Source organism: Sinocyclocheilus grahami, unplaced genomic scaffold (assembly GCF_001515645.1).
Source record: "Sinocyclocheilus grahami isolate Dianchi unplaced genomic scaffold, SAMN03320097.WGS_v1.1 scaffold70.1, whole genome shotgun sequence".
Lineage (NCBI taxonomy): Eukaryota > Metazoa > Chordata > Actinopteri > Cypriniformes > Cyprinidae > Sinocyclocheilus > Sinocyclocheilus grahami.
In genome coordinates, this window is record NW_015505249.1 from 191,406 (window position 1) to 218,881 (window position 27,476).

Here is a 27,476-nt window from a genome sequence, read left to right on the forward strand (position 1 = left end):
TGGCTTCTTTTTGTTAAACTCATTCAAGTTCAAGTGGAACTCAGACAACAAGTCTCTGTGATGCAATAAGAGAATAATTATGAAATTAGTTTTCTGAAATGATGATGCATGTTACATCAGATACTTCCTTACTTATAATATGTGTTTGGAGGCAACTCCACATCGTCTTTTCTTTTCCTCAGCCATTGAACAAGACAGCGAAGAAGCTGCACAATACTGCAAGCTGACTGGCTAGCATCTGTGGAATAGGATATGACATCACACAGAGGGGCTTTCTTGTTTTTGACAGAGGTTTTGAGTGCCTGGGCCAGGGCAGCCTTAATAAACAGAAGACACAGAGAGATATTCAGATTAACGTCAGTGTTCAGAAAAATTAATATATGAAGAACGATGGTTATTTATTCAATGTATAAATACCATGAACACAGTTTTGCCCTCTCCAGGATTTCCTTCAACCATCAGAACTCCTCCTTTTTGCTGACATTCTTGAACTTTTGCTGTTGCCATAGAAATAAGCTTTGCCCTGCCGTGAAACTGCCGCTGTTGGGCATCCTGATGCACTTCCTGTTCCTTAATCTCTGAGGCCACATCTTCATCTGTCTCCTAAAAAACAAGAAAGGAAATTATGTTAAATACATTGATATGAATAGAATAAACAATTTTAAATGCAAATATAATTTAATAAAAACACTGAAATAAATTAACAATCTAACAGAAAATATAATGTAAATTAAACTAGCAAACTGAAAATATGGAAGTACTGAATTAAAATGAATACTATATTTTCAATTTAGCCATTTTTTTATTAAATTGCATACTCATATTTATTTATCCTTGACTGAGTGGCCCCCAAAAAGTGGAACTCCAAGTCTGACCTTCACAAAGAGCTGCTGTATGGCTTCCCAGATATCCACCAGCGCCGCCTTCCCAAAGTCCTCCAGGCCTTTCAGATAGGGCGTTCCATCCACCACCCCACCCCATTCACAGGGATAACTAAAAGAATATGAAGCAGTGAAAAAATAAACACATAAATACTCACTGTGCTGACAAAACAAATATACTGAACTCACTTTTCTGCCACTTTGAAGTCATTGTTCCGGATCCATGTTTTCAGGCTGTTCATTTTAGCTTCAGCTTCTTTGGATTCTGCCACAAAGTCTGTCCTCCATGCCACTGGCACCGAACTAAACACAAACACATGAAATGTAGATAATGTGACATACTGTATCTAATGTAAATCACAGAGCCTCAGAAACATCAGCTTGCAGTTGATATTGTGTTTTCCATTATTTCATTTTATGCTGCTGTCAACTACAGAGACAAAATGAATGTGATCAGCTGACAAATAATAAATGAATGTATACCTGGTGAGACGAGGTGATCTGAAGTAGAAGAACATGCGGCTCTGGGCAGAGTCTGGATACAGAGCTTGAAACTGTCGAATCTCCATTTCAGTGCTGGATAACCCATCAGGCACAGAGTTCAGCTGGCAGAGTGAAGAATGAAAACAATTCACAAAACTTCAGGACAAGGAGCCCAAACCCGTGTCATATTAGGGATGGCTCAATAGCACATTTTTGGCTTCGGTACGATACCAGAATCTGTATTGAATCAGTATACTAAATCAATACCATAGTTGACAAATGAGCAGCCTCAAAAGATAACTTTTATTAAGAGCATTGCATGAAACTCTGCAGTAACAAATGTGTACTATTATTGTTATTATTATTATTATTATTATTATTATTATTACTATTATAGTTTATTTATTACTATTATAGTCTATTATAGTTTAGTATAAATTCAATACACCATTTAAATAAGGTTGTCAATGCAGAAACTTGCAGTTAGCAGCATGACAAATGTGATATATACAAAAAGAGCGTTCCTATTATAATCACTGAAACTCAGCACCGCCAACATATTAACTGAGCGAAAACTTCCATAATAATCAATGAAGCTGACAACACTGCACAATTTAAATTGTTACAGACATGACAGAGCACCGAAGCAAAGCGTATACATTCAAAAATCACTGTTGTTAGGACAAAGTGGGTGGTTTTTTTTTCAGACAGGTCTCCATCTTTCTACAAAATGCTTACTGTTGACATGAATTAAAAAATGGGTGGCCTTTGATCTCTCTTTAGAAAACATGAAATACAGTAGGATGAAAATGTAATTTTACTTTCGGTGCACACCTTATTTGAGGTGGATAGACATGGCGATTCCCTTCAAATTTCTATTAAAGCAAATTAATGCAGTAAAATACAGCCCTAAATGCACAATTTAGAAATAGGGTTTTGTTCTTTCGGTAAAAAAAAAAGGTTTTCATGGTAAGGTTGGCATTTGCATGGAATTGCTCATTAGTGTCTTTGAAAAAAAATCTTACTGGCCCCAAACTTCTGAACGGTAGTGTACTTATACTTTTTACCTCGATTCTCTTATCTAGCTTACAAGTTTCTAGTCAAATTTTAACTGTGGTGAACATTAAACTACATGCTGTGCAGCAAGATTGTACGTGACTCATCACTTCTATCACACTTTTGATAAAGCATCTATCAGACAAATAAATGTAATTACCCAGCTGTATTGAGGAAGCTCAGGTAGGGTGGGGCAGGGCGGCACAAGGCCGTATCTCTCTCCCAGAATCCCGAGCAGCAGCTGGCTGCGGCAGACCTCCGACAGACAGAGCTCCACAGCACGGTTAGACTCCTCCTCTGTGACGCCCCAGCGCAGCTCCACTTCCTGCAGGTAGAGGTAGTGCAGAGCAGCTCGTCTCCTGAGCTCGGGAAACACGCTACGCACAAGAACATCCCTCTCCACATGCATGTCCCTGAACGTAGAAGAGATGAACACTCGCACACCCTTCCATCTATGAAAAGAGAGAAAAGAGAAATTATGAAGACAGGTTTTATTTAGTAATATATTTTCAATACATTAATGGCCTGTCTGGTCTCCACTGGAATATATGCTGGACCACAACCACCGAACATTTGATGAACAATTTAATACAAGAAACTTATGGATTTTTTAATGGTCATACCTTAACTTCGGTGTTGCCGGCAGTAAGATGACATCAGCAGTTCTCTCAGGTTCAATTTTGCGCCCCTGTGGTGGCGGGATGTTATAGACTCTGTCCATGTGCTCCACATGCTGCAGCATCCTTGAGGAGCCTCTCTCTGAGACAAACCTACGACCACGAAACAAATCTAAATGAACATCTGAAACTCCAGCCACTGTCTATCAGAATAGATTCAAAAGTAAAGTAGTAAGAAGTAAAATACATTGTTGTTTACAAACTGACATAAGGAAGTATGGTTTTGAATTATTTCTACTTATATGCACATAAAAATAAAATCTGTAGTTACAAACAGGAAAAATTCCAGATGGGGGATTCTATGATCAACTGTTAACCTATTCTAATGCTGAAATTTCCTATTCTAATTTACGTATTTGCAACTGAAGTTTAAAATAATGACATAAGTACGGTGACCGAGAAGTGCAGAACAAATCACAATTCTGAAAACAAAATAACAAATTACAAACGCAAATGCAAGTCTAAAAAACAAAATAACAATTCAGAAAGCACAACAACAATTCAGAAAACATTATAACAAGTCAGAAAACACAATGACAAATTCGAAAACAAAATAACAAGTCAGAAAACACAACGACAAATCTGAAAACAAAGAAAACACAAGGACAAATCAGACAAACCGGAAAAGGTGGGTATAGTTTGAGACCGTGCCATTGGTTTGGGATTACTCACTGCTGACTGGACGAGACATCTGTGAATCAACGTATACAGGGAAGAACCAGCCGAAGAGCAGCAGAGTCGTGGTAGAAAGTTCGGAGATGGTATTAAAGTAGCTCAGTTTAAATGTATTGTATGAATTGCCCTTACTCTGGAATAAAATATACGGAGTGTATATTTACATTTAGTTAAAAGTGGCTTTCCTGTATACGTTGATTCACAGATGTCTCGTCCAGTCAGCGGTGAGTAATCCCAAACCAATGGCACTGTCTCAAACTAAACCTACCTTTTCCGGTTTGTCTGAATTGTCGTTGTGTTTTCTGACTTGTTAATTTGTTTTCAGATTTGTCGTTGTGTTTTCTGACTTGTTATTTTGTTTTTTAGACTTGCATTTGCGTTTGTAATTTGTTCTTTTGTTTTCAGAATTGTGATTTGTTCTGCCCTTCTCGGCCACCGTACATAGTGCATCAAGTATCTGTTCATTTTTGCCTGAAGAGTTTTCTACAATACTGATAGCTGGTATAACAAATACCATTTTGTCTGTTGCCTTAAAATAGTATAAGATAGCCCCTCTAAAATGAGGCATCAAGCTATTTTAATAATACATTTGTGACCTGCCTGGTTTAGAAAATGTTTGTTTAAACTGGAAAAAATAAGCTCTGATTTAATTAACTTCCAATATTGCCAAAAAAGCTAATATTTGCTCTAATTTCTATCCTTTGTGTTTTATTTTAGTATCAGCTTTGTGTCAGATGTTTCTACTGAAACTCCTATTATTTTATAGCACAGTTCTTGAAGTTTTTCACCCCAATTGTTCACAATGCACCTAACAAGAAGTGTTTACCACTTCATTGGAAGCTTTTCTTTAAGCCCTCCAGCTGTGGCGGACAGATGAAAGGCTGATGTGTGAGCGGCGAGTCACTCCGGCTAAAACGGTTGATTTCCCAAGAATAAAACTGCACATGAGAAAACGACACGGAGACGTCATGATGCATCAGGAGCCGCACTTATCACAGGTCACGGCTCACTGGAGAGAATGACAGGGGCCCCAATCCTCACTCTTGTCGGATTTATTTTTTGTTTCATCCATTCCACTAAATTGTTACCTGTGGTGAGCATGAGAAAACAATCTATAAGAGAATGATAGTCCGTTGAAAAATGTCAGTGTTTTTACTCTAAGACAGAGAGGAAAACTTTTTTTTTTACATTTTCACATGCAAAGCCCAATGCCGTGATACTAGGATATTGCTAAGGCATTGTTATATGGTTACTAGAATGATGTGTTTTTTTTCAGCACAGTGTTGTAGGTGGTTGCTGACTGGTCAAGTCTGTTATATTCTGGTCTCTAGATATGGCTCATAACTTAAGTGTAAGCAATAGTAATATTTGTGCATTCCTTAAAGGAACAGTTCACCCAAAATTTTTGCTAGAAATTTTCTCACCTTCAGGCCATCCAAAATGTAGATGGGTTTGTTTCTTCTTCCGATTTGGAAAAATGTAGCATTACATGAGTTGCTCACCAATGGATCCGTTTTTTTTCAGCACAGTGTTGTAGGTGGTTGCTGACTGGTCAAGTCTGTTATATTCTGGTCTCTAGATATGGCTCATAACTTAAGTGTAAGCAATAGTAATATTTGTGCATTCCTTAAAGGAACAGTTCACCCAAAATTTTTGCTAGAAATTTTCTCACCTTCAGGCCATCCAAAATGTAGATGGGTTTGTTTCTTCTTCCGATTTGGAAAAATGTAGCATTACATGAGTTGCTCACCGATGGATCCTCTGCAGTGAATGGGTGCCGTCAATGAGAGTCCAAACAGCTGATAAAAACATCACAATAATCCACAAGTAATCCACACAACTCCAGTCCATCAATTAATGTTTTATTGAAAAGCTGTGCATTTGGAAGAAACAAATCTATCATTAAGATGTTTTGGACTGTTTTCACTTGTAAACAGTGCTTGATCTGAGCATATTTCTCCCCTGATTCAGACGAGACAACTTTTTTTTTTTTTTTTTACTGGAGAAAGCAGTATTATGGATAAAGGACTCATATTTTAGTGGGAAGTAATGGTTTGAAGTTAAAAACCTCTTTGATGGATTTGTTTCATTTTTTGGATGAACTATTTTCATTTTTGGATGAACTATTTCTTTAACAAATTGCACTTAAAAGTGGGTCAGTCCAATTTAAGAAGTCCCAAGGGGTGATAGAGGAGGGGTAGGAACGAGAGGAGGAAGACTGTATGAACTAGTGATGGATAGTGGAGGTCTTGAGAGAAAAATTCACATGCTTCTGTTTTTTTCTTCATTCCTGGCAGTACATCAAAGATTGATACTGTATATAGCTAAATGACTAATTACCTGAGTAGAAAGTGGATGGCCAAAAAGCCAGTCCGGTTCCTCGCATGGGATTACAGAGGATTTGACCTATAAGAAGGATTACTCATGTTCTTCCACTTTTATCTGTCCTCTCCTTGTGAAGTTTACATTTCAGAGTTCTCACAGTTGTTATATCAGCTGCTGTGTGAATCAGAGTTTGTGTATTTATATAGATGAAGCACAGAACGTCTGGCTCTGCTGATCAGTGTTGATCATCATTCTGCACCTGTGATGGGCGGTTAGTCCTTGTGGTCACTGCCACAGCTGATATGGGGCAACAAAGAGAGATGGAACTAATAATTCAGCATGGACAGAATAGAAGTTTGGAGTCAATAAGATTTTTTTTAAAGATATTAATATTTGTGTTCTGCATAAAAGGATGCATAAAATTGATCAAAAGTGACAGTTAAGACATTTAATGTTCCAAATGATATCTATTTCAAGTAAATGCTGTTCTTTTGAACTTTCTATTCATTAAAGAATCCTGAAAAAAAAAGTATAATGGTTTTCACAAAAATAATTGGCAGTTTTTAATGATATTAATAGCAAATGTATCTTGAGCAGCAAATCAGCATATTAAAATGATTTCTGAAGGATCATGTGACACTGAAGACTGGAGTAATGATGCTGAAAATTCAGCTTTGCGTCAGAAATAAATTTCATTTTAAAACATATTCAAATAGAAAATAGTTATTTTAAATTTTACAGTATTACCGTTTGCATTGTTTTCAGTCAATAATAACATTAATTGGATTTGTTCCTCACACAAAGCTGTATGACTCCATAAGACTTTTAATAGAGTGCATTTAGACTGCTATGCTACTTTTATTGTGCTGTCAGAATGCTTATATAGTGTAAATAACAATAATACTACAATATTCAGTAGTTTTATCAACATAGCAAATCATTCTCAGGGATTTGTCATGCTGCCAGCATCTCAGTGGAAGAAATGCATCCCTGCTGAGGAAATCAGAGTGGATTCGCTTATTTTAGCACAACACAGCTGACACTTGCCCTCTGTTTGTTTGGACTTCGGTTGCTATCCTAAACATGCCAGATAATAGCTGGGAAAGGGTGACGGTACATCCATTGGTGACATGACATTGGCTGATTATATTCTAAATAAATTTGCATGTATGTCAATAAACTGATCCCTCAGAAAGAGCCAAACACGCATAGAATTGTGGGGCAATAGAGTATAAAACATGTTCAGACAGTTAGCTCATAAATCACCCACATGCCCTTCATAAACACATTATCAGATTTGCAGATCACGCAATAAGATCTTTCTCACGCTTTAAATTACCAAAGCTGGCAGGGTGTGATGATGTATGTGTTTCCATTTGTTTTTTGAGAAGATCTCAGAATTGCTGAAGAGGATATAAGTAAGCCAAGATGTTAAACCTTCTCACACACTCTCACACACACACACACACACACATATACATACCTGAAAGAATTTGACTTAGTGCTTTTAAACTTGCAAATTATCTAAACCGATCTGAGTTAGGACACACTCTGTATGATCCAGCTTTCTGTTCTCTGAGGTCAAAGGTCACTGTTGAAACCATCTGCTTGTTTTCCACTCAGTCCTTTGACAATAATGGCCTAGAAGACAGATGAACGGTAACTCTGTAACCTTAAAGATGGTGTATTCTACAGCTCTTGTGACTGATTTACTCTTGTTAACACCGACCTTGTTGATTTTACGCTGGCCTGTTGAAGCTGAAAGGTTGAGAAAAAATTCTGTGTTTTAGGATTTGGGTTTTATATAGTTAAATTCACCATATGACTTGACACTGATGACATTTTAGTAATTGAGTAATGATGGACACGTGGAGCTGGGAAGGAGGAGAGGTCGTAGGTCACTGTGGCTGAATTCTGTTGTGTGGCACTGATGACCTCTTGACCTCAAACTTTCATATCTGATGTCAGGAAGACAGCAGTTAAAAGCAATGATCAATAAACGCAAGTCTCAGGTTAAATTGAGACTGACCTGTATTGAATTAGGACATTTTAATGTTGCATGTCTCTACAGAGAACTAAAGTGTGTAAAGTTTTGACGGAAGTGACACTGAAGTAGGTCATGATGAAATTTCCTTCGCTTTCTATCTATTTCCCTTTCAGATCTTCGGGGAGGAACAAGTCCGCATGACATCAGAGGGATCCGACTGCCGCTGTAAGTGCATCATGCGGCCTTTGACCCGGGACGCATGCGCTCGCTTGCGGACAGGAAGTGTGCGTGTGGAGGATTTTTACACGGTGGAGACGGTGAGTTCCGGAGCCGACTGTAAATGTTCCTGCACGGCTCCGCCCTCCTCTCTCAACCCCTGCGAGAACGAATGGAAGATGGAAAAACTCAAGAAACAGGCGCCAGAACTGCTGAAGGTAGGCCATGTTCACTTTTTACTTTTAAAACACAAATCTTATTCAAATGTACCACAGTTCTTGCATGATAACCATAGTTTAGGTTCTTTCATGCCCTACTGGCAAATTGTTTGTTCTTGTTTAAGGAATAAACATCAGTCATTTGAAAATGGTATAAGCAAGAAAAAAATATACCATTTTATAGTTTGATAGTTTTTATCTTAAGCAATTTTGACTCATTTAAACATTATTGGTCTATTAATCAAATTCTGCATTAACGATGCTCTGCTGTATAACTTAAATCTGTTATTGTACATGTTTGCATTGCATTTTAACAATCTTTAACGCTCTTTCAAAGTTATCTTTAGTCTTTAGAAACCTAAATCGTTGGAATGTTTTTTCTAAAACGTATGCAATATAATTTAGTTGGACATTCCTATGTCCTATGTTACTGCGTTTTCATAACATCCAGAAAACATTCAAAGGTAACATTAACAAAATAATAAAATGGAATGCTCCCTTAATGTTCACATAACCAAGAAAAAAGAAAGGTAAAATATAAAAAAAAAAGAAAAAAATTGATGTTTTGTACATTCAGCAAAGTTTTCATAACTTAAAGGGTTAGTTCACCCAAAAATGAAAATTAGCTTGCGTTTTACTCACCCTCGAAGCATCCTTTCTTCTTTCAGACGAATCCAGTTGGAATTATATAAAAAATTGTTCTGGCTATTCCAAGCTCTATCATTGCAGTCAGTGGGTGTTGCAGTTGAACAGTCTACAAGTCGTCAAATAAAGCGCGCGCATCCATAATAAAACGTGCCTCACACGGCTCCTCACACGTGAATAAAGGCCTTCTGTAGTGATATAACTCCGACTGGATTCGTCTGAAAGAAAAAAAGTCATATACACCTAGCATGCTTCGAGGATGAGTAAAACAAATTTTCAATTTTCATTTTTGGGTGAACTAACCCTTTAATGTGAACAAAAATCACTATGCACTTTCAAAGCACCCAGCTAACATTATTAAAACATACTTAGAATATATTATTATTACCTGGGTAATGTGTTTGGACATTACTGAAATGCTACTGATGCACAACTGTGACATAACTTGAAGAGAAGCAGGAAAGGGATTGCTCTTTTTTAGGTTAACAGCACACTTATTCACTAGAGAATGTTGGATGGCAGAATTCATGTATGCGGCACACATGTGTGCAAGTGTGTTTTTATAGCACCTGTCCTCTTTCCTCTACACCATTCCTGTCTGGTTCACTCTTTCCATCTTTTTTCTTTTTTGTCCATCTGTCTGAGCATTCCAGTCGATATCTCCACAATAAACACACACACAGAGCCACATGACAATCCTGCCAGATTTGGTTCTGCTAAAGGCCTCAAAACCATTCAGCAACCTTTAGACAGTATTTAAACACAATGGTTTTAATATATTTGCACCTCAAACATTTGCTGATCTTGTGCTGTTTAGCTCCAAACATGTGGCTCTGTTTTGACTTTGCTGCAGTTTCTTCATATCTGTTGATGCCACATGAAGCCGTAAATAACCATGACAGGCAAACTGTTACACGACTGAACTCTCTGCAGCACGCGTCAACAATAAGCATATGAGGAAATTGCTCTCCTTTTGTATCTTTTTCCTGTTTAAAAAACAGCAGTCTTATGCACACCCCTTCAAGTAAAGTGTTACCCAGTTTAAATCCAAACTAGTTTTTTTTTTAAATAAACCCAGCTAACAGAGAACATTCTCATAACTTTGGCTAAAGTTTTGCCAAGGTTCTCTCAAAGCCATAAACCAATGTTCTTCAGTAACAATGATAGAATGTTTGTTAAAAGTTATTTATAAATCATTAATGGAACTTTTTTTCCTGAAACGTTTGACTAACGGTTTTTAAATGTAACTTCTTGTTTTAGAATGTTGAGAGAACATCCAAAAGTAACATTCCCTTAATGTTTGAAAAATGATCAAATGGAATGTTTACTTAATGTTCATATATAACCAAGAAAAAGTTTTTAAAACATTTTGAACATTCAGAGAACATTCAGAAATAACGTTAGCAAAACATTAATTGAACATATTTTGTTAGCTGGGAAGGTTTTAAAAGGGGGGTTTCGCAGCGATGCCATAGACAAACCATTTTTGGTTCTTCAAAGAACCTTTCAGTGAACAGTTCCTAAAGGAACCATTTTTTTCTTACAACGAAGGACATCTTTCCACAGGTTTCCACTAAAAAGAACCTTTTTGGAATGAAAAGTTTCCTTGGATGTTAAAGGTTCTTCATGGAGCCATCAATGCCAATAAAGAACCTTTATTTTTTTTGTAGCAATATATTAATCACTATTGTGAATCATTGACATGACAAACTGCTAACATTATTGCCAATTCATGAAATCCATGCTGTTTAGTTAACCTCCAAAACCAAGTTTCCATGTTTGAAAGTCTGTTTCTTTGTGTGCAGCTGCAGTCCATGGTGGACCTTCTGGAAGGTACTCTCTTCAGTATGGACCTTCTCAAAGTTCACTCGTACATCAATAAGGTGGTGTCTCAAATGAATAACCTAGAGGAGGTGAGTGTGATAGTACTACTGAGTGCGTGTGAACATACACATGTGAACATTAATAAGCCGTGGCTGGATTTAACTGGACTCTGTAGCTACCCACAATGCTCTGGCTAAAGTTATTATCCGTTATACCTCTCCACTTTGGCTTGAGGGATGGGAAAATAATGTGCGTGTAAGAAAGAGCAGGACAGAGAGAGGAAATGTCCAAAGGACAAAACCACAGTCATGTAATAGTCACACTTATGCACTCTGTTTTTATTTCCAATTAAATTGAGCTCATTATCGGGTAAAGCTGGGCTAGAAATCTGCACCGCGAAAGATTTACTGCATGTACAATGTGGGTCATTATCAAATGCCTTAGTTATATAGTCTAAGACCAATAGTGAAAATGCTTCTGTTTTGCATTTCTGGGATTAGTAAGATAATTTTGTTTATGAAAGAAATTAATAGTTTTATTCAGAAAGAAGGCATTAAATAGTCCAAAAGTCAAAGTAAAGAAAGTAAAGACATTTATAATGTCACAAAAGATGTTATTTCAAATAAATGCTGTTCTTTCAGAATCCTGAAACAAAATGTATCACATTATCATCATTTGTATAAAATTTTCCTTAAAAAGCAGCAAATCAGCATATTAGAATGATTTCTGAAGGATCATGTGACACTGAAGACTGGAGTAATGATGCTGAAAATTCAGCTTTGCATCACAGGAATAAATTACATTTTAGGATATATTACAATAGAAAACAATTACTTTAAATTGCCATACGTTTTCACAATATTACTGTTCTTACTGTATTTTTGATCAAATAAATGCAGCCTTGGTAAGCATAAGATGAAAAAAACATAAAAAAAACCTCAAAGACCCCAAACTTTTCAATGGTAGTGTATTACATTGTATTATCAGCATAACAATTTGGGTAAAAAGTTGAATTGAAATATGAACATTTAAGTTTTATGCAGATGCATTTAATTATACAAATATATTTAGATAATAAGTGACGTGACATGTGGCCACGTTTTCACAATATTACTGTTCTTACTGTATTTTTGATCAAATAAATGCAGCCTTGGTGAGCATAAGATGAAAAAAACATAAAAAAACCTCAAAGACCCCAAACTTTTCAATGGTAGTGTATTACATTGTATTATCAGCATAACAATTTGAGTAAAAAGTTGAATTGAAAGATGAACATTTAAGTTTTATGCAGACACCTACAATTCCTGCCGGTACAAGACTCAAACCCACAACCTTTGGGTTATGAGTCCGACTCTCTAACCATTAGGCCATGACTTCCCCTCGTGGGTGCATTTGTTTGTACAAATATATTTAGGGCAATTGTGTGATTTAAAGCTGTGCATCTCACCCAGATGATAAAGATGAACCTCTCTCGGGAGAATGACTTTGTGAGAGACAGTGTGGCGACTCTGACCAATCAGCTACGGCAGTATGAGAACCATTCTGACATCATGATGAGCATAAAGAAAGAGCTGTCCAATCTGGGCCTTCAGCTGCTGCAGAAAGACTCCACCGCCTCGGGCCCTAAAAGCAAAGTTCAGGTAAGGGTCGTGACCTTTCATCTCTGACTTTAGCCATTTGAATAGATTATGTTAAAAAGATAAACATTATTGTTCTAGTTCATTTGCTATGCAGGAAATCAAATTTGAGCTCACTGCAGAATATGCTCTGGTAGTATATAGAAAATATGCATACTGTGTGCATTTGTAAAATGAGACATACTTATATAACTGGCAGCGGCCAACTAGCGATAGAGGCTATTTACACTAACTGTAATTAAATGCTATTTACACTAAGAGCAAATAGCGATGGATTCTATTTACACTAAGTGCAAATAGCTATAGATTCTATTTACACTATGTTAAAATAGCAGTCTATTTATACTACTTATTGTGAATAGAGGCAATTATTTGCACCTCATTATTGTAGTACAGTATGCAATAATAACGTACTGAGTGTAAATTATAATGTTAATTCAAATTATTAAATGCATGCCACCTTTTTGGTGAGAATAAAGCCTTCCCGATACTTTTTTTTCAACTTTTTGATTACTTCCTTCATTTTTACTGAAAATATATATTTTTTATTGCGATGTGTGATATGAGATTTGAAAAGGGAGAAAAAATAGTTTGGCAAAAGATGGATTTGAACCCGAGTCGATCGCGTCAAAAAGACTACGGTACGTGATTTAACATCTACGCCACTGGAGCTGAGGTTTGATGGCCATATTTTGTAGTGTTGAGTACCCCAATCACACGTTGGTGGGCGGAACTAGTGTAAATGCCCTCTGCCAATAAGGCAGGCTATTTGCATTTAGTGAAAATGGACACTCCGTATATGATTACATACAGTATATGTAAGTGTTCACGGAGTTTTCAGGATGAGATCTCTAACATCTGTTGAGCTAGACATGTGTTATGTTTGTAGGACACACTTGGGACAAATATCAAAAATGCTTCAAAGTTTCCAGCAAAGAAACCAGAAAAAGGGAAACCTCCACCAAAGTCAGTGAAGGAAAAGCCAGCCAAGCCGAAGAAAGAGACCGCAAAACCAAACAAACCTGGTAAACCAGAGCAAACAGAACTGCCCAGTAAAACCAAACCTTCACAGAACCAGCCAGGACTTATCCGAGGAATCACATACTATAAAGCCACCAAAACTGATGAGACAGGCAACCAAAAAGGTAAGACACAGCCAATTATTTTCTATATATACAAACCGAACCGCCATTTATTAAATACATTATAATTCTTTGAGATACTAGCAGATTTAGTCAGTTTGTGGGGACAGATGTTCACCAGTTTTGCCCACAAAAGTTTAAACATGTCACACACCCAGAAACACACATTCTTATAAAGACAAACTTGTTTCCTTTGTGTTCCCCAGAAGCACAGCTGCTTGTATCCACGCCAATCCAGACACACTTAATTCGATATTAGCACAGACACACTCTCATAACCCAAAGCACATGTGCACACATTCATATCCACACAGTCAATAAAGTAATAGACAATAAACTAACAGACAATAAACCACTTCATCTGTTGAAAATGCGAAAGTTTTCTGGTAGTATGACAAGGATCTGGTCTGGCATACAATTATTAATATGGGGACTCGTGCACACACACACACACACACACAAACCTGCCCATTTGTTATCAAATGTAAGTATATAGTTCAGAGCAGAATAAATTGTGAAATGAACTGTCTGTATCATATGGAAGCTTATTTCCACCACAGAATAACCTTTTGTCTCAAAATTCAGACATTTTTTTCCTTGCAATTCTTATAGTTTATATCTCACAATTCATTGTTTTTATTTATATATAAATTATAAAGAAGTGTAAGACATAAACCTGCAAGTCTGAGAAGAAAAGTCTGAATTATGAGATAAAAAGCCACAATTATATTTGTATTTTTTTATTCTGTGGTGGAAATAAAAGAAAAACATAATTGTGAGATGTAAAGTTAGAATTCAGATTAAAATTATGAGATGTTAAGGAAAAAAGTCTGTATTGCAAGATCATAATTCTCAGAAAAATGTCAGAATTGTGAGATATTACCTCGCAATTGTGAGAATTTTTTTTTACACTTTTATTCCAAGATGGAAATAAGCTTCCATAGTTCCATAAGCTTTCATAATACCCACAAAACATAGACACTTTTCCACACGCAAATCTGCCAGATGAGCTGAAGAAACTTGAAATATTACACATTACACACACATATACACTTTGCTATTTAATACCCTTGATGTGTGTTGATTTTTTTATAAAAAGCTAATTATAAATATTACCAGTGCTAATTCTAACCCTAAAATAAAACTGGACCTGATCACCAAAACAACTGCATCTACGGTTTCAAATTAAGTTATTTTGATTCAGTTTCCCAATTGAGGAAGTCCTTGAATGTCCTCAAAGGGAAGTTTTTTGGATTTCTGTCTCTTTTGGGATATTTTTGGCCCTGAACTATAGCCGAGTACACACACACTGAAGTCTCACATAATGAACATCTCACAGTAAAACTGGATCTCAGGATCTTGGGACTTGATGATCCAGCACTCACATTAACAGGATACTAGTGTAGGACGCCAGCCAGAGAGTGACTTTAGAGTCTGAAATGACAGCCGACATGCACTAATGAATTAGCTTCAGTTTCTGATGCACGCATGACATTCATATCGGCTGCAGGGTTTCTACAAAAAACAGCCAAATGTCTCCAATTCAACAGTGTTTCTATTCATTTTGGGCAGGCGGCCTCACTTCCTGTTTAAGTCCTAGATGGGTTCCTCTTGCCTGACGGACTCCATGGTTTCTGCCATTTGTGATTGCGGCAACACTGTTTTTTCTTCTTCTTTGAATTATACAATAAGGGTTCTGAAAGCAGCCCTATCAATGGCATCTATAGTGACATGTAATGCGGTCTGATCTAATCTTGTGTTAGCCATAGGCGTAACCAAATCGCTGCTTCCCAAATTGGGTCCTGACTATTTTGGTGCACGTTAGATACAATCACAGGGAATCTGATTAAAGCATAAATTACTGTAAACGAATGGCCCTTAGATTAGTCCATACACTAGCACTTTGGAAACGTCTCACATTGCAGTTTTGGTTTGCAGATAAAAACCCAAAATAAGGTTGAGTTGTAAGTAATGTGCCACTGTGCCAATCTTCAAATCTGTAGGTTCTATTCTGCATACCATTTAAAGTTGGATGTTGGATATTTAACAATATAAAAAGATATTTGGGGATAAAATGTCAAATTAAGAACAGTGCTTAGAGTCCTAGAGATGCTGTGTAAAGACACTTTTGATTTGCAGGTGTATGATTATCAAAATAGGATCACATACAGTTTTAATGCACTTCTCTGCAAATGTTTGCTTAAAGGGGTCATATGATGCTTTTTTAAAGATCATTATTTTGTGTATTTGGTGTAACAGAATATGCTGACATGCTTTAATGTTCAAAAAACACATTCTTTTTCAAATACTGTACATTATTGTAGGTCCTCTATGCCCCGCCTCTCTCAAACGCGTCGTTTTCTACAAAGTCCCTCCTTCCGACAAGCGCAGTCTGCTCTGATTGGCCAGCTGACCCAGTGCATTGCGATTGGCCGAACACTGCAAGCACTCAATCTTATCTATGCACAATCAGCTTGTAACACTCCAAAAAGAAAGGCACTTAGTGTAAATGTAGATAGTATTTATCACCATTTGTATGATTTATGTCTGGTTCTCAAACCCTTGGTAAAAAGGTAAAATGGGTTTTCAAACTCTTATCAGAGCAGCAGACTACAGTAATCGAGATCCAAAAAGCTAACAACCGAAAACTCAATTTCACAGACTTTTTGCAAATTCTCTGTGGGTAATTTTGAGTCTTAAATTTGATAAGTTCTTATGCGTTTCATGTTTTAGCCGTTAACAAGCTACAATAAAGGTGTTCTGTTTCTGTTCTGTTTACTGGACTCTTTGCTGTTTTTCAAAGTGTTGGTTTTTGATTCACTGAATGGAAACCAATGGTGAGTCAATCTGAATCCGTGTATCATTCGATCATTCGATCATTCGTTTTTTTATTTAATATTGAAAGTAGAAAAATGTGAAAACGGCTCCTTTTTCGTGTTTTTGTTTTTTTCCAAAAAACGAAAAACCAGAATTCAGCTTTTTCATTCTTGGGTGGAAAAATTAATAAACAGCTTGAATATTCGTTTCTACACATGGGCGGGAATTAAACGCCCCTTTCTGCTGATTGGTCAGCCGAAGATCAAACCGTGCCTTCTTCAGTTCTTCCACAGTATCATGCAGCAGAATAATAGTCCTCCACTGCTGCAGTTGTACGGATTAATAACCCATTTTATTGCAACTACTTTTCATATTTTTCTCATCAAACAAACAGTATTTAATATCTGTTGTTCTCCGGTTGTCAGTCAGAATGACAGTTCTTGCGTGAACATAGGCCTATATACAGTATACCCAAGCCAATTTATTATTCTTTCCTTTTTGTCTTAGTGTTTAAAATATTTATTTTGAAACGAATGAATGAATTACTTAAACAGACTTGCTGGGTGAGCAGGGTAGGCTAAGATAGCTGTCATATCATACCCTGCCATGCCAGCTGATGCAAAGAATATAATTTATATCTACACAGAAGAAAGTCCTGCCTAGACTCTGCCCAGGTATGAGTTGTGTCGAGCTATTCATTAGCCTGTTTGTTTGATGAAAAAAGACTAAATATAGTTGCAATAAATGCGTTAAGAATCCATACAACTGCAGCAGTGGAGGACTATTATTCTGCTGCGTGATACTGCGGAAGAACTGAAGAAGGCACGGTTTGATCTTCGGCTGACCAATCAGCAGAAAGGGGCGTTTAATTTCCGCCCACATGTAGAAATTGAATATTCAAGCTGTTTATTAATTTTTCCACCCAAGAACGAAAACCGAAAATTTAAGCTGAATTCTGGTTTTTCGTGTTTTGGAAAAAAAACGAAAATACGACAAAGGAGCCGTTTTCTCATTTTTTTACTTTCAATATTAAATCAAAAAACGAATGATCGAATGATACACGGATTAATCTGACCCCAACAGAACTGATGTTACCAAATTTGTATATCCTTTCCAAAACACATCTATGTGTTGAAACTTTGCATGCACATTCATGACCTTAAATGAGAAAAAGTTACAAAATTTCAAGAAAGAAAAAAAAACAGTTATTTTAATCAGTGTCTTAAGCAATTTAAAAATCCAATGTGGGTTAAATTGTATTTTCTGACTTTCCAAACTGAATGTACTGTAACACAGCATTAGATGCTATTTTTTTTATTTGACTTACTTGATGAATGTCAACAAGTGTGTAAGGAACACTTCCTTTTTGAATCATTATCATTTTTTTTATATTTAATGTTCTTTGGCACTTTTTCGAAACATTGGAGTATGTTTGTAGCAATGCCAATGTCATGGTTTTGATTCCCAGGGAATGCAGAACATTTGCTAAATGGATCTCTATCTGTATTTAGATCTTAGGTCACTTCTAATTTTCATAACCTATGCTTTATATCCACTGAATGTTTATTGTCAACTAAAATTGTAAAAAAAAAAAAGTGTGTTTCGTCAGTTAAAACAAACTGTACCTCAGAAGCCTTGTCTTTGTTCACGTCAAATTGAATATGACATCTCCTCAGACTAAGGTCTATTTAACTTTGTTAGCGTGTCTCGGCTATTGGGCTGGATTTGTTTGACTGGTTTAAGATGATGTATACCAGAGCTATGATGGAGATTCAGTATGATCTGTTCTGGCAGGAATGCAAAGCCAATACAAAAGCCGGCGGACCAAGCATAAGTCCAGTAAATATGTTCTAATAAACATAAATTACTTTTACTATTAAATGCGATTTATTTTCGTTGCCCCACCCTGTGATCTAATGTACAGTAATCAAATCCAGTCTCTCGTAAATATAGCTTTCCCACAATCCCGTGCCACCCCAGCAGGTGCACTACCACAGTAAATATGACCAACCCTGGTGAGATCGAGCGTGTTATATGCTAAACATGAGAAACCAGTTGTGTTCATACTGTTGTGGAGAGCAGTTTGGCAAAATATTCACTCGAACGTCAACTTATAAATACTTTGTTTTTAGATGCAAGTCATCTTGTCCTGGAAGTGTTGAGTAATTGGTGTAGAAACGGATTTAAAACTCAAACTTTGACATGTCAACAAGTTTGCAGGTGCACTACCACAGTAAATATGACCAACCCTGGTGAGATCGAGCGTGTTATATGCTAAACATGAGAAACCAGTTGTGTTCATACTGTTGTGGAGAGCAGTTTGGCAAAATATTCACTCGAACGTCAACTTATAAATACTTTGTTTTTAGATGCAAGTCATCTTGTCTTGGAAGTGTTGAGTAATTGGTGTAGAAACGGATTTAAAACTCAAACTTTGACATGTCAACAAGTTTTATTGGTATTACAATGTTTCCAGAGACTTCATGTACCCACACAGAGCAGGTGTAGGAAATAAATAGGTCTGTGGCATATCCTTTTGAGATATCATATCAATTATAATCAATTTTAATAAAACACAAGACTACATTGTATAACTCTAACAGTAGGCTATATTTAATATCTGTTGTTCTCCGGTTGTCAGTCAGAATGACAGTTCTTGCGTGAACATAGGCCTATATACAGTATACCCAAGCCAATTTATTATTCTTTCCTTTTTGTCTTAGTGTTTAAAATATTTATTTTGAAACGAATGAATGAATTACTTAAACAGACTTGCTGGGTGAGCAGGGTAGGCTAAGATAGCTGTCATATCATACCCTGCCATGCCAGCTGATGCAAAGAATATAATTTATATCTACACAGAAGAAAGTCCTGCCTAGACTCTGCCCAGGTATGAGTTGTGTCGAGCTATTCATTAGCCTGTTTGTTTGATGAAAAAAGACTAAATATAGTTGCAATAAATGCGTTAAGAATCCATACAACTGCAGCAGTGGAGGACTATTATTCTGCTGCGTGATACTGCGGAAGAACTGAAGAAGGCACGGTTTGATCTTCGGCTGACCAATCAGCAGAAAGGGGCGTTTAATTTCCGCCCACATGTAGAAATTGAATATTCAAGCTGTTTATTAATTTTTCCACCCAAGAACGAAAACCGAAAATTTAAGCTGAATTCTGGTTTTTCGTGTTTTGGAAAAAAAACGAAAATACGACAAAGGAGCCGTTTTCTCATTTTTTTACTTTCAATATTAAATCAAAAAACGAATGATCGAATGATACACGGATTAATCTGACCCCAACAGAACTGATGTTACCAAATTTGTATATCCTTTCCAAAACACATCTATGTGTTGAAACTTTGCATGCACATTCATGACCTTAAATGAGAAAAAGTTACAAAATTTCAAGAAAGAAAAAAAAACTGTTATTTTAATCAGTGTCTTAAGCAATTTAAAAATCCAATGTGGGTTAAATTGTATTTTCTGACTTTCCAAACTGAATGTACTGTAACACAGCATTAGATGCTATTTTTTTTATTTGACTTACTTGATGAATGTCAACAAGTGTGTAAGGAACACTTCCTTTTTGAATCATTATCATTTTTTTTATATTTAATGTTCTTTGGCACTTTTTCGAAACATTGGAGTATGTTTGTAGCAATGCCAATGTCATGGTTTTGATTCCCAGGGAATGCAGAACATTTGCTAAATGGATCTCTATCTGTATTTAGATCTTAGGTCACTTCTAATTTTCATAACCTATGCTTTATATCCACTGAATGTTTATTGTCAACTAAAATTGTAAAAAAAAAAAAGGGGGTTTCGTCAGTTAAAAAAAACTGTACCTCAGAAGCCTTGTCTTTGTTACCGTCAAATTGAATATGACATCTCCTCAGACTAAGGTCTATTTAACTTTGTTAGCGTGTCTCGGCTATTGGGCTGGATTTGTTTGACTGGTTTAAGATGATGTATACCAGAGCTATGATGGAGATTCAGTATGATCTGTTCTGGCAGGAATGCAAAGCCAATACAAAAGCCGGCGGACCAAGCATAAGTCCAGTAAATATGTTCTAATAAACATAAATTACTTTTACTATTAAATGCGATTTATTTTCGTTGCCCCACCCTGTGATCTAATGTACAGTAATCAAATCCAGTCTCTCGTAAATATAGCTTTCCCACAATCCCGTGCCACCCCAGCAGGTGCACTACCACAGTAAATATGACCAACCCTGGTGAGATCGAGCGTGTTATATGCTAAACATGAGAAACCAGTTGTGTTCATACTGTTGTGGAGAGCAGTTTGGCAAAATATTCACTCGAACGTCAACTTATAAATACTTTGTTTTTAGATGCAAGTCATCTTGTCTTGGAAGTGTTGAGTAATTGGTGTAGAAACGGATTTAAAACTCAAACTTTGACATGTCAACAAGTTTTATTGGTATTACAATGTTTCCAGAGACTTCATGTACCCACACAGAGCAGGTGTAGGAAATAAATAGGTCTGTGCTTGGCTCTTGTCTGTTATTTCAGAATTTGCCAAGTCATATGCAATACCGGTCAAAAGTTTTGAATAATTAAGATTTTTTTGTAAGAAGTTTCTTATGCTCACCAAGGCTGCATTTATTTGATAAAAAAATACAGTAAAAAAACAGTGATATTTGAAAATATTTTTACAATTTAAAATAACTGTTTTCTATTTGAGTATATGTGATTTATTTTTGTGAGGCAATGCTGAATTTTCAGCGTCATTATACTCCAGTCTTCAGTATCACACGATCCTTCAGAAATCATTCTAATATGCTGATTTGCTACTCAAAAAACATTTCTTATTATGAATGTTGAAACTGTTTGCTGCTCAGTTTCTGTTTTCAGTGTTTAATTTAAGTGTGAAATGTGAGGTGATTTTAATTACTCTCTGTTTATATGTTTCATATGAAGAGAGACCTGATGAAACGGACACGTTGCTTGAGGTAGAGGTAGAGGAAGAGGAAAGTACCATATTTCCCGACACCTTAGCAACAGAGACAACCCCAGCAACTGTACCCATGACAATAACAACAACCACTCCTCCCACAACAACAACAACCCAGAGGACGACAACAACTAGCAGAACAATATACAGAGAGGAGCGACCGGCTCCAACCATTGCACTAGTGCTGGACAACACCAGCAACAACTCATACATCGCAGGTACGGTAGATTTCAACACAATCTTATGATAATTCATAAATATTTAATGTTTTGTTAAATCGATGGCTAATTCGGTTGAATTTGTAGGATCTCATTCCTAAGTTTTCATATGATCTGATTATGCCGTTACGCATGACCTTCATGCTTATTTTTTCAAAAAATTGTCTAAAAATTCATATGCAATCAACACCTTCTAAAATAGTTATGTTTTCCTGTGAGATTGGATTGTATATTTACAGTGAATGACATTTAATAAAAAAGTAGCACTACAAAAGTTATCCTAAACTAAAACCGAGACAAAAAAAATATTAGTTTAAAAACAATGTAAACTGAAATGAAACAATGCAAAGTAAATGTAACTAAAACTAAACTGAATAAAAATGAGCAAATGAAAATTCTTCATCCAATCGATGTGGTTGCATCCCGGTGCAGTTGTTGATGTTTTTTTGGCAGTTAAAGAACACAGCTGTGAAGGGACGCTGGCCTCCGTTGATCTGCCGGTCAAACAGCACAGTTACGGGAGAAATGAGGGCGCATGGATGAAGGATCCCACCACCAAGGACTCCAAAATCTATGTCACCAACTATTACTACGGCAACAACCTTGTGGAGTTCCGGAACTTGGACAACTTTAAACAGGGTGTGTAAGATCATTCATACTTAATGCTGTTATTATTAATTGAATGCAGCTGTCTAGAGACACTATGAAAGACAACTGAGGTAATACCTTTTGTGTGACTAAGGTCAATTCACAGAGGACACTGAGTGTTTTGAATTAAAAGGTCTTCATATTGTTTTTAGTAAACAATGATAGGGATTTTCTTTGGATGAGGTTTGGATTTCTGAATAACTGTAAGTGTGAATGGTGTCAATGTCTGTGGTTGAGAGTGTGTGCTGCTCAGTGAATATGTCTGTGTGTGAGTCTGGCCCTGGAACAAGAGAAAGAGTTTGGAAGATGTTACAGTTGATTTTAGTGTGTGTTTGTGTGCCTGTTTAGACTGGTATTAATATACTTCTAAAAATATTTCCTGTTAAGACAGAGCTAGGGGAGTCATACACTGAATTTTTAGGGGGCAACAGTAGCAGTTATGGCTCGCTTGGCAAAACAAGCAAGATTACCATAGGGGAAAAAATTGCTTATTTGTATATTTGGAAAAACAGCTTGATGAAAATTACTGGCCTCTCTCATCTTTTTAAGTGGGAGAACTTGCACAATTGGTGGCTGACTAAATACTTTTTTGCCCCACTGTAGATAGATAGATAAATAAAAAAACAAAATCTATCTATCTATCTATGTTGCATTTAAAATCTACTTTTTACATTTAAAATTCCTCCATTTTGTGGGTTTATGTTAGGGTGAGGTCACATTTACTGTTGTTTTGTGAATTTTGGCATGCAAAATCCAGTTAGTAATCCAATAGTAATCTATGCAACTGGGAGTTTTGCTTGAGGCTGAAACATTTGCCCATGCAGATTTCACAATGGGTTCAAGTTGAGTGACATGGACTGTATCCAATAGAAAACTGCTTGGTTTGAACATGACTTGTTATGCATAGGGTTGCAAAAACGTGGAAAATTTCCAGTAAATTTCGGAAACATTCCAGAAATTTTGGAAACTTTCCAAGATTTTTTTGAATATTCCAGGGATTTTTGGAAATTTACCGGAAATGTTCCACACCTTTGCAACCCTAGTTATGCATGAGCTGTGCTTTATAAATCCCAACACAATAGAAAATTGACTTTTGCCAACGAAAGTTTGTTATTGTGCACATTTTATCCACTTCTCTTTCTTTTCCTGGCAGGCCGTTGGAGTAACCTGTACAAGCTGCCTTATAACTGGATCGGAACGGGTCATGTTGTGTACAGAGGAGGGTTTTACTATAACCGTGCCTTCACAAAGAACATCATCAAATACGACCTCAAGCAACGGTTCGTAGCCGCCTGGGCTCAGCTCCACGACGTCGTCTACGAAGACACCACACCTTGGAAGTGGAAAGGCCACTCTGATATCGATTTCGCCGTGGACGAGAACGGACTTTGGGTCATTTACCCGTCTGTTGACGATGACTACGGACAGGCCGAGGTCATTGTAGTCAGTAAACTAGAACCCAATGACCTGTCTGTCAAAAAGGAGACCACATGGAGGACGAGACTGCGAAGAAATTCGTTCGGGAACTGCTTCATAATATGTGGCGTCCTGTACGCGGTGGACATTTACAATCAGCGGGAAGGGGAGGTTTCGTATGCATACGACACGCTCACGGGGGCCGAGGCGTCACCACGTTTACTGTTCATTAACGAATACGGCTTCACCACACAAGTCGATTACAACCCGAAAGAGAAGGTTCTGTACGCCTGGGACAATGGACACCAGCTCACCTACAGCATCAACTTTGTAGAGCAAGAAAATAAATGAAATCAAACTTTAGCAATCTTATTTACTCAAAGCAAAAGCCACTTCCTGATTGTAACTGCCTCATTGGTTCCACTGACAAGTGCTCGCTTGAAACGGTTCATTGTCTCCTCATGAATTTTAATAGACATTTGTTTGAGATTATATAAGAACAAAGGGATTACATAACCGCTGCTCTAGAACTCAATACCAGATCTAGAATCCCGTCGAATGAAATCTAAAGGCCTTCTTACATGATTCACGTCAAAATTCCCAATGCATTAAACTCTGTGGAGCGAAGCTACTCCCAGTTTCTTGTGCACAGGTTGACCCATATCAACTTTGACCATTTTGAATTAGCATACAATTACACATTGCTTAAAGTTAACCAATTTCATCTTTCTTTCCACATGCCGCTGACATTTTTAAGCATGTTTATTGGAAAATTTGTATAATGTTCCTTCTTTTTTGCAACTTAAAACAGGACAGGATTGTTTTTTGTATTTGCACATAACACTTGTCCTGACGTCCAATTAAGTTCTAATACGATTCATGTGAAAGGTTCTAAAGTGTTCACAATTGACCTTTTGCAAAGACCCGATGCTGTTCCTACGTCCGAGAAGCCATTGCGCTCTCACGCACACATCATGTAGCGCCTTAGTTCAAGTGGCACATGAACCGATCATCTCTTTCTCTTTACTAGTTATAGCATGAAATAAACATGAAAGAACATCAGAAGGTATCTTGTTTCAACCACGGAAAGAATGCACACCATTTTTCAAGTTCAAGTCCACTGAGGTTAATCTACTCTCCTGATTTGTTTGTCGGACAAAAATGGGAGATTCGGCATTATGATTGGGCAGATCACTTGTCAATCAAACTCTCTGCAAAGGGTCAATTACAGCTTCTAGAACTTTGAGTTAATTTTAATCTCTATTAAAAAGCCCTTACAAATGTTTACATAATTTACACTGTCCTAACCAGGCAGGCTGTAATAAAGCAACATCAAACAATACAAATAAAAAAACAATACAATTTTTGTATAGAATAATAATTAAATTAAAATTAAATTAAATTAATAAGGAAAAATAATCAATCAAATTTGAACAATGTAATAAATTTTTTAATTATTGTTTTTATGTAGTAAAAAATATCTAAAAATCGTAAAACATTATAACTTTACTTGAGAAGCATCACTGCATGAAACGTTTTTTATGAATTAGAACTTATCCTGAAATCCTGCTGGTGACAAATGTCTTACGCATCGCTCCTGGTTAGGACATGTGTAAATCATTAAGTTAAGAGTTTAGTGACTTGCTCTTCTTTAACACAAATAAAAGCTTGTCATGCCAACCACACCAACAGCATAACGTAACCTCATGTTTCATGTACCTGTAATGATATTTTATAAACATAAGCATTCTGAACTGAAGGAAAATTGTAATATGTTTTCACATCAAGAATGTGCCAGAAAATTGTCTTCCTGTGTTTTGGCCCATATAGCCTCAGCGGACTGATAAAGCATGACATCATAATGGAGAAAGAATGCTTTGTGTGCTATGATTATGTTTGGGAGTCTCTTTAATGACTGGGCAGGGTTACGTATAGAATGTTTATAACAGGCAGGTCATGCGAGGAAAGCCTGTGTGACGCATGGGTACGGATTCATATGCCGTATTATATTTAGAATATTGTTTTAAAGCAGTTTGTCGTCCTTGTGCTCTCTGTAAATAGCAGAATATTTTTTATTTAGTTTTGACTGAGTTTTACAAACACAATCTTCCCAAGAGGAAGAGATTTCTTTAACAGCATGTCTGATTTTAATAAACTCTAATTGGATTTTGTTAAATGTGCATTTGGTATTGTGTAATATATTTATAAAACAGATTAAAAAGACTGCTAGGATGGAAGTGGGAGTAGTTTCTGGTTTTTGGGATCGTGTGGGTTTTGTTAAAGAAAGCCTCGAAGAAGACCATGAAATCAAAATTGACCCCATTTATTCTCTTAAAGGGGTCCTATTATGCTTTTTCACTTTTTGAATTTTAGTCAGTGTGTAGTGTGTATGTTTGGGCATAAAAAAGATCTTCAAACTTACAAATCTCAAAGTCCACTCCAAAGGGAGATATTATAGATTATATTATTATCTTTTCAAGAACTACAACGAACGACTCGTTTGGACTACAGCGTTTGTTTTCCGGGTTTTGTCATATCACAAAGCGGCATATTAGAATATCATTAAAATAATTCCCACCTACGGAAATTCTAATGGTTGGGGGGTGGGTAGGGTCGAGGTCGTGGTTAGAGCGCTTGGTTGAGTGAGTGCATCAGACAAGATGACGACGAAGAAGAAGCGCTGCTGTAGCCTCAAGTTTTCGGAAGTTATTACACATGCACCTGAATAATTATGTATGTAAATATGTATGTTATGAAAACGTTTTTATAATAAATTGCTGACAGTACAATACTGGACAATGATGTATTCTGCAGAATTTACACTTCAATTATGATACTACAGTGTTTCCCATACATTGAGTGCGGGTGTTTTTATATCACTGTATTTCTGAAGGAGCGCTGCTTTGTGTACAGCCGTTCCCAGGAAACCTTGATCTCTACCACTCTAGTTATTTTTAAGCGGTTGTTGACATCCTATCTAAAACGTGATTTAGCCAAAAAAACGACAACAATAACGTTACCACTCTAATATGTCTTGCCATATCCGTGCGTGCAAAGGTTCTGCGCGATCCTCTTGTTCAATATTCTCTGGGTCTGAATCCGGCTCAAATTGATATGTTAATATTGACCGGAGCAGACGGAATTTGCTGCTTTGGCAAGGGGCGTGGCAGTACTGAAACACCGTCTAAGCTGTTCGCCAATCACTACGCACTGGGACAGTTAACCAATCACATCACATTTCGTTTTTCAGAAGGCGGGCCTTCATCAAACCCGGAACTAATCGAGCCGTTTGTGCCAGGATGGGGAGAAAGGTATTGTAATAGTGTAAATTATGTAAAAAAAATTAAGCGTTTTTCGAACCACCGAGCGTGAGAGCATGTTCTAGTACACCCCCAAAACAAATTCAAGACATTGTAAAAGAACATAATAGGACCCCTTTAATGCATGTCACTGGTCTTATTGTGAATGCTTCATCCGTGCATTTTTATATTTGTTTTTGACTTTGCAATCTTTAATCAAAATGTGACTTGATTTTCATTTTCATTTTGTTCACTTTCACAATCCAATCAACAACCTATGGATAAAATCAAGTTTCACTCAGTTTTTATTTTCCGTTTGATAGTTGTTTCACTCTGAATTA

General features: G+C 36.7%; 1 protein-coding gene across 1 annotated transcript in view; it reads left to right on the forward strand.

The window, feature by feature from the left end:
* Positions 1-24,899, forward strand: part of LOC107585380 (olfactomedin-like protein 2A) — a 27,643-nt gene extending 2,744 nt beyond the window's left edge. The window contains exons 2-8 of the mRNA XM_016272385.1: positions 8,258-8,518; positions 10,969-11,076; positions 12,439-12,627; positions 13,514-13,769; positions 21,521-21,772; positions 22,226-22,411; positions 23,574-24,899. Of these exons, the coding sequence (XP_016127871.1) occupies positions 8,258-8,518; positions 10,969-11,076; positions 12,439-12,627; positions 13,514-13,769; positions 21,521-21,772; positions 22,226-22,411; positions 23,574-24,187 (1,866 nt within the window). The 3' untranslated portion in view covers positions 24,188-24,899. The remainder of the gene's footprint in view (positions 1-8,257; positions 8,519-10,968; positions 11,077-12,438; positions 12,628-13,513; positions 13,770-21,520; positions 21,773-22,225; positions 22,412-23,573) is intronic.
* The last annotated feature ends 2,577 nt before the right edge of the window (positions 24,900-27,476 follow it).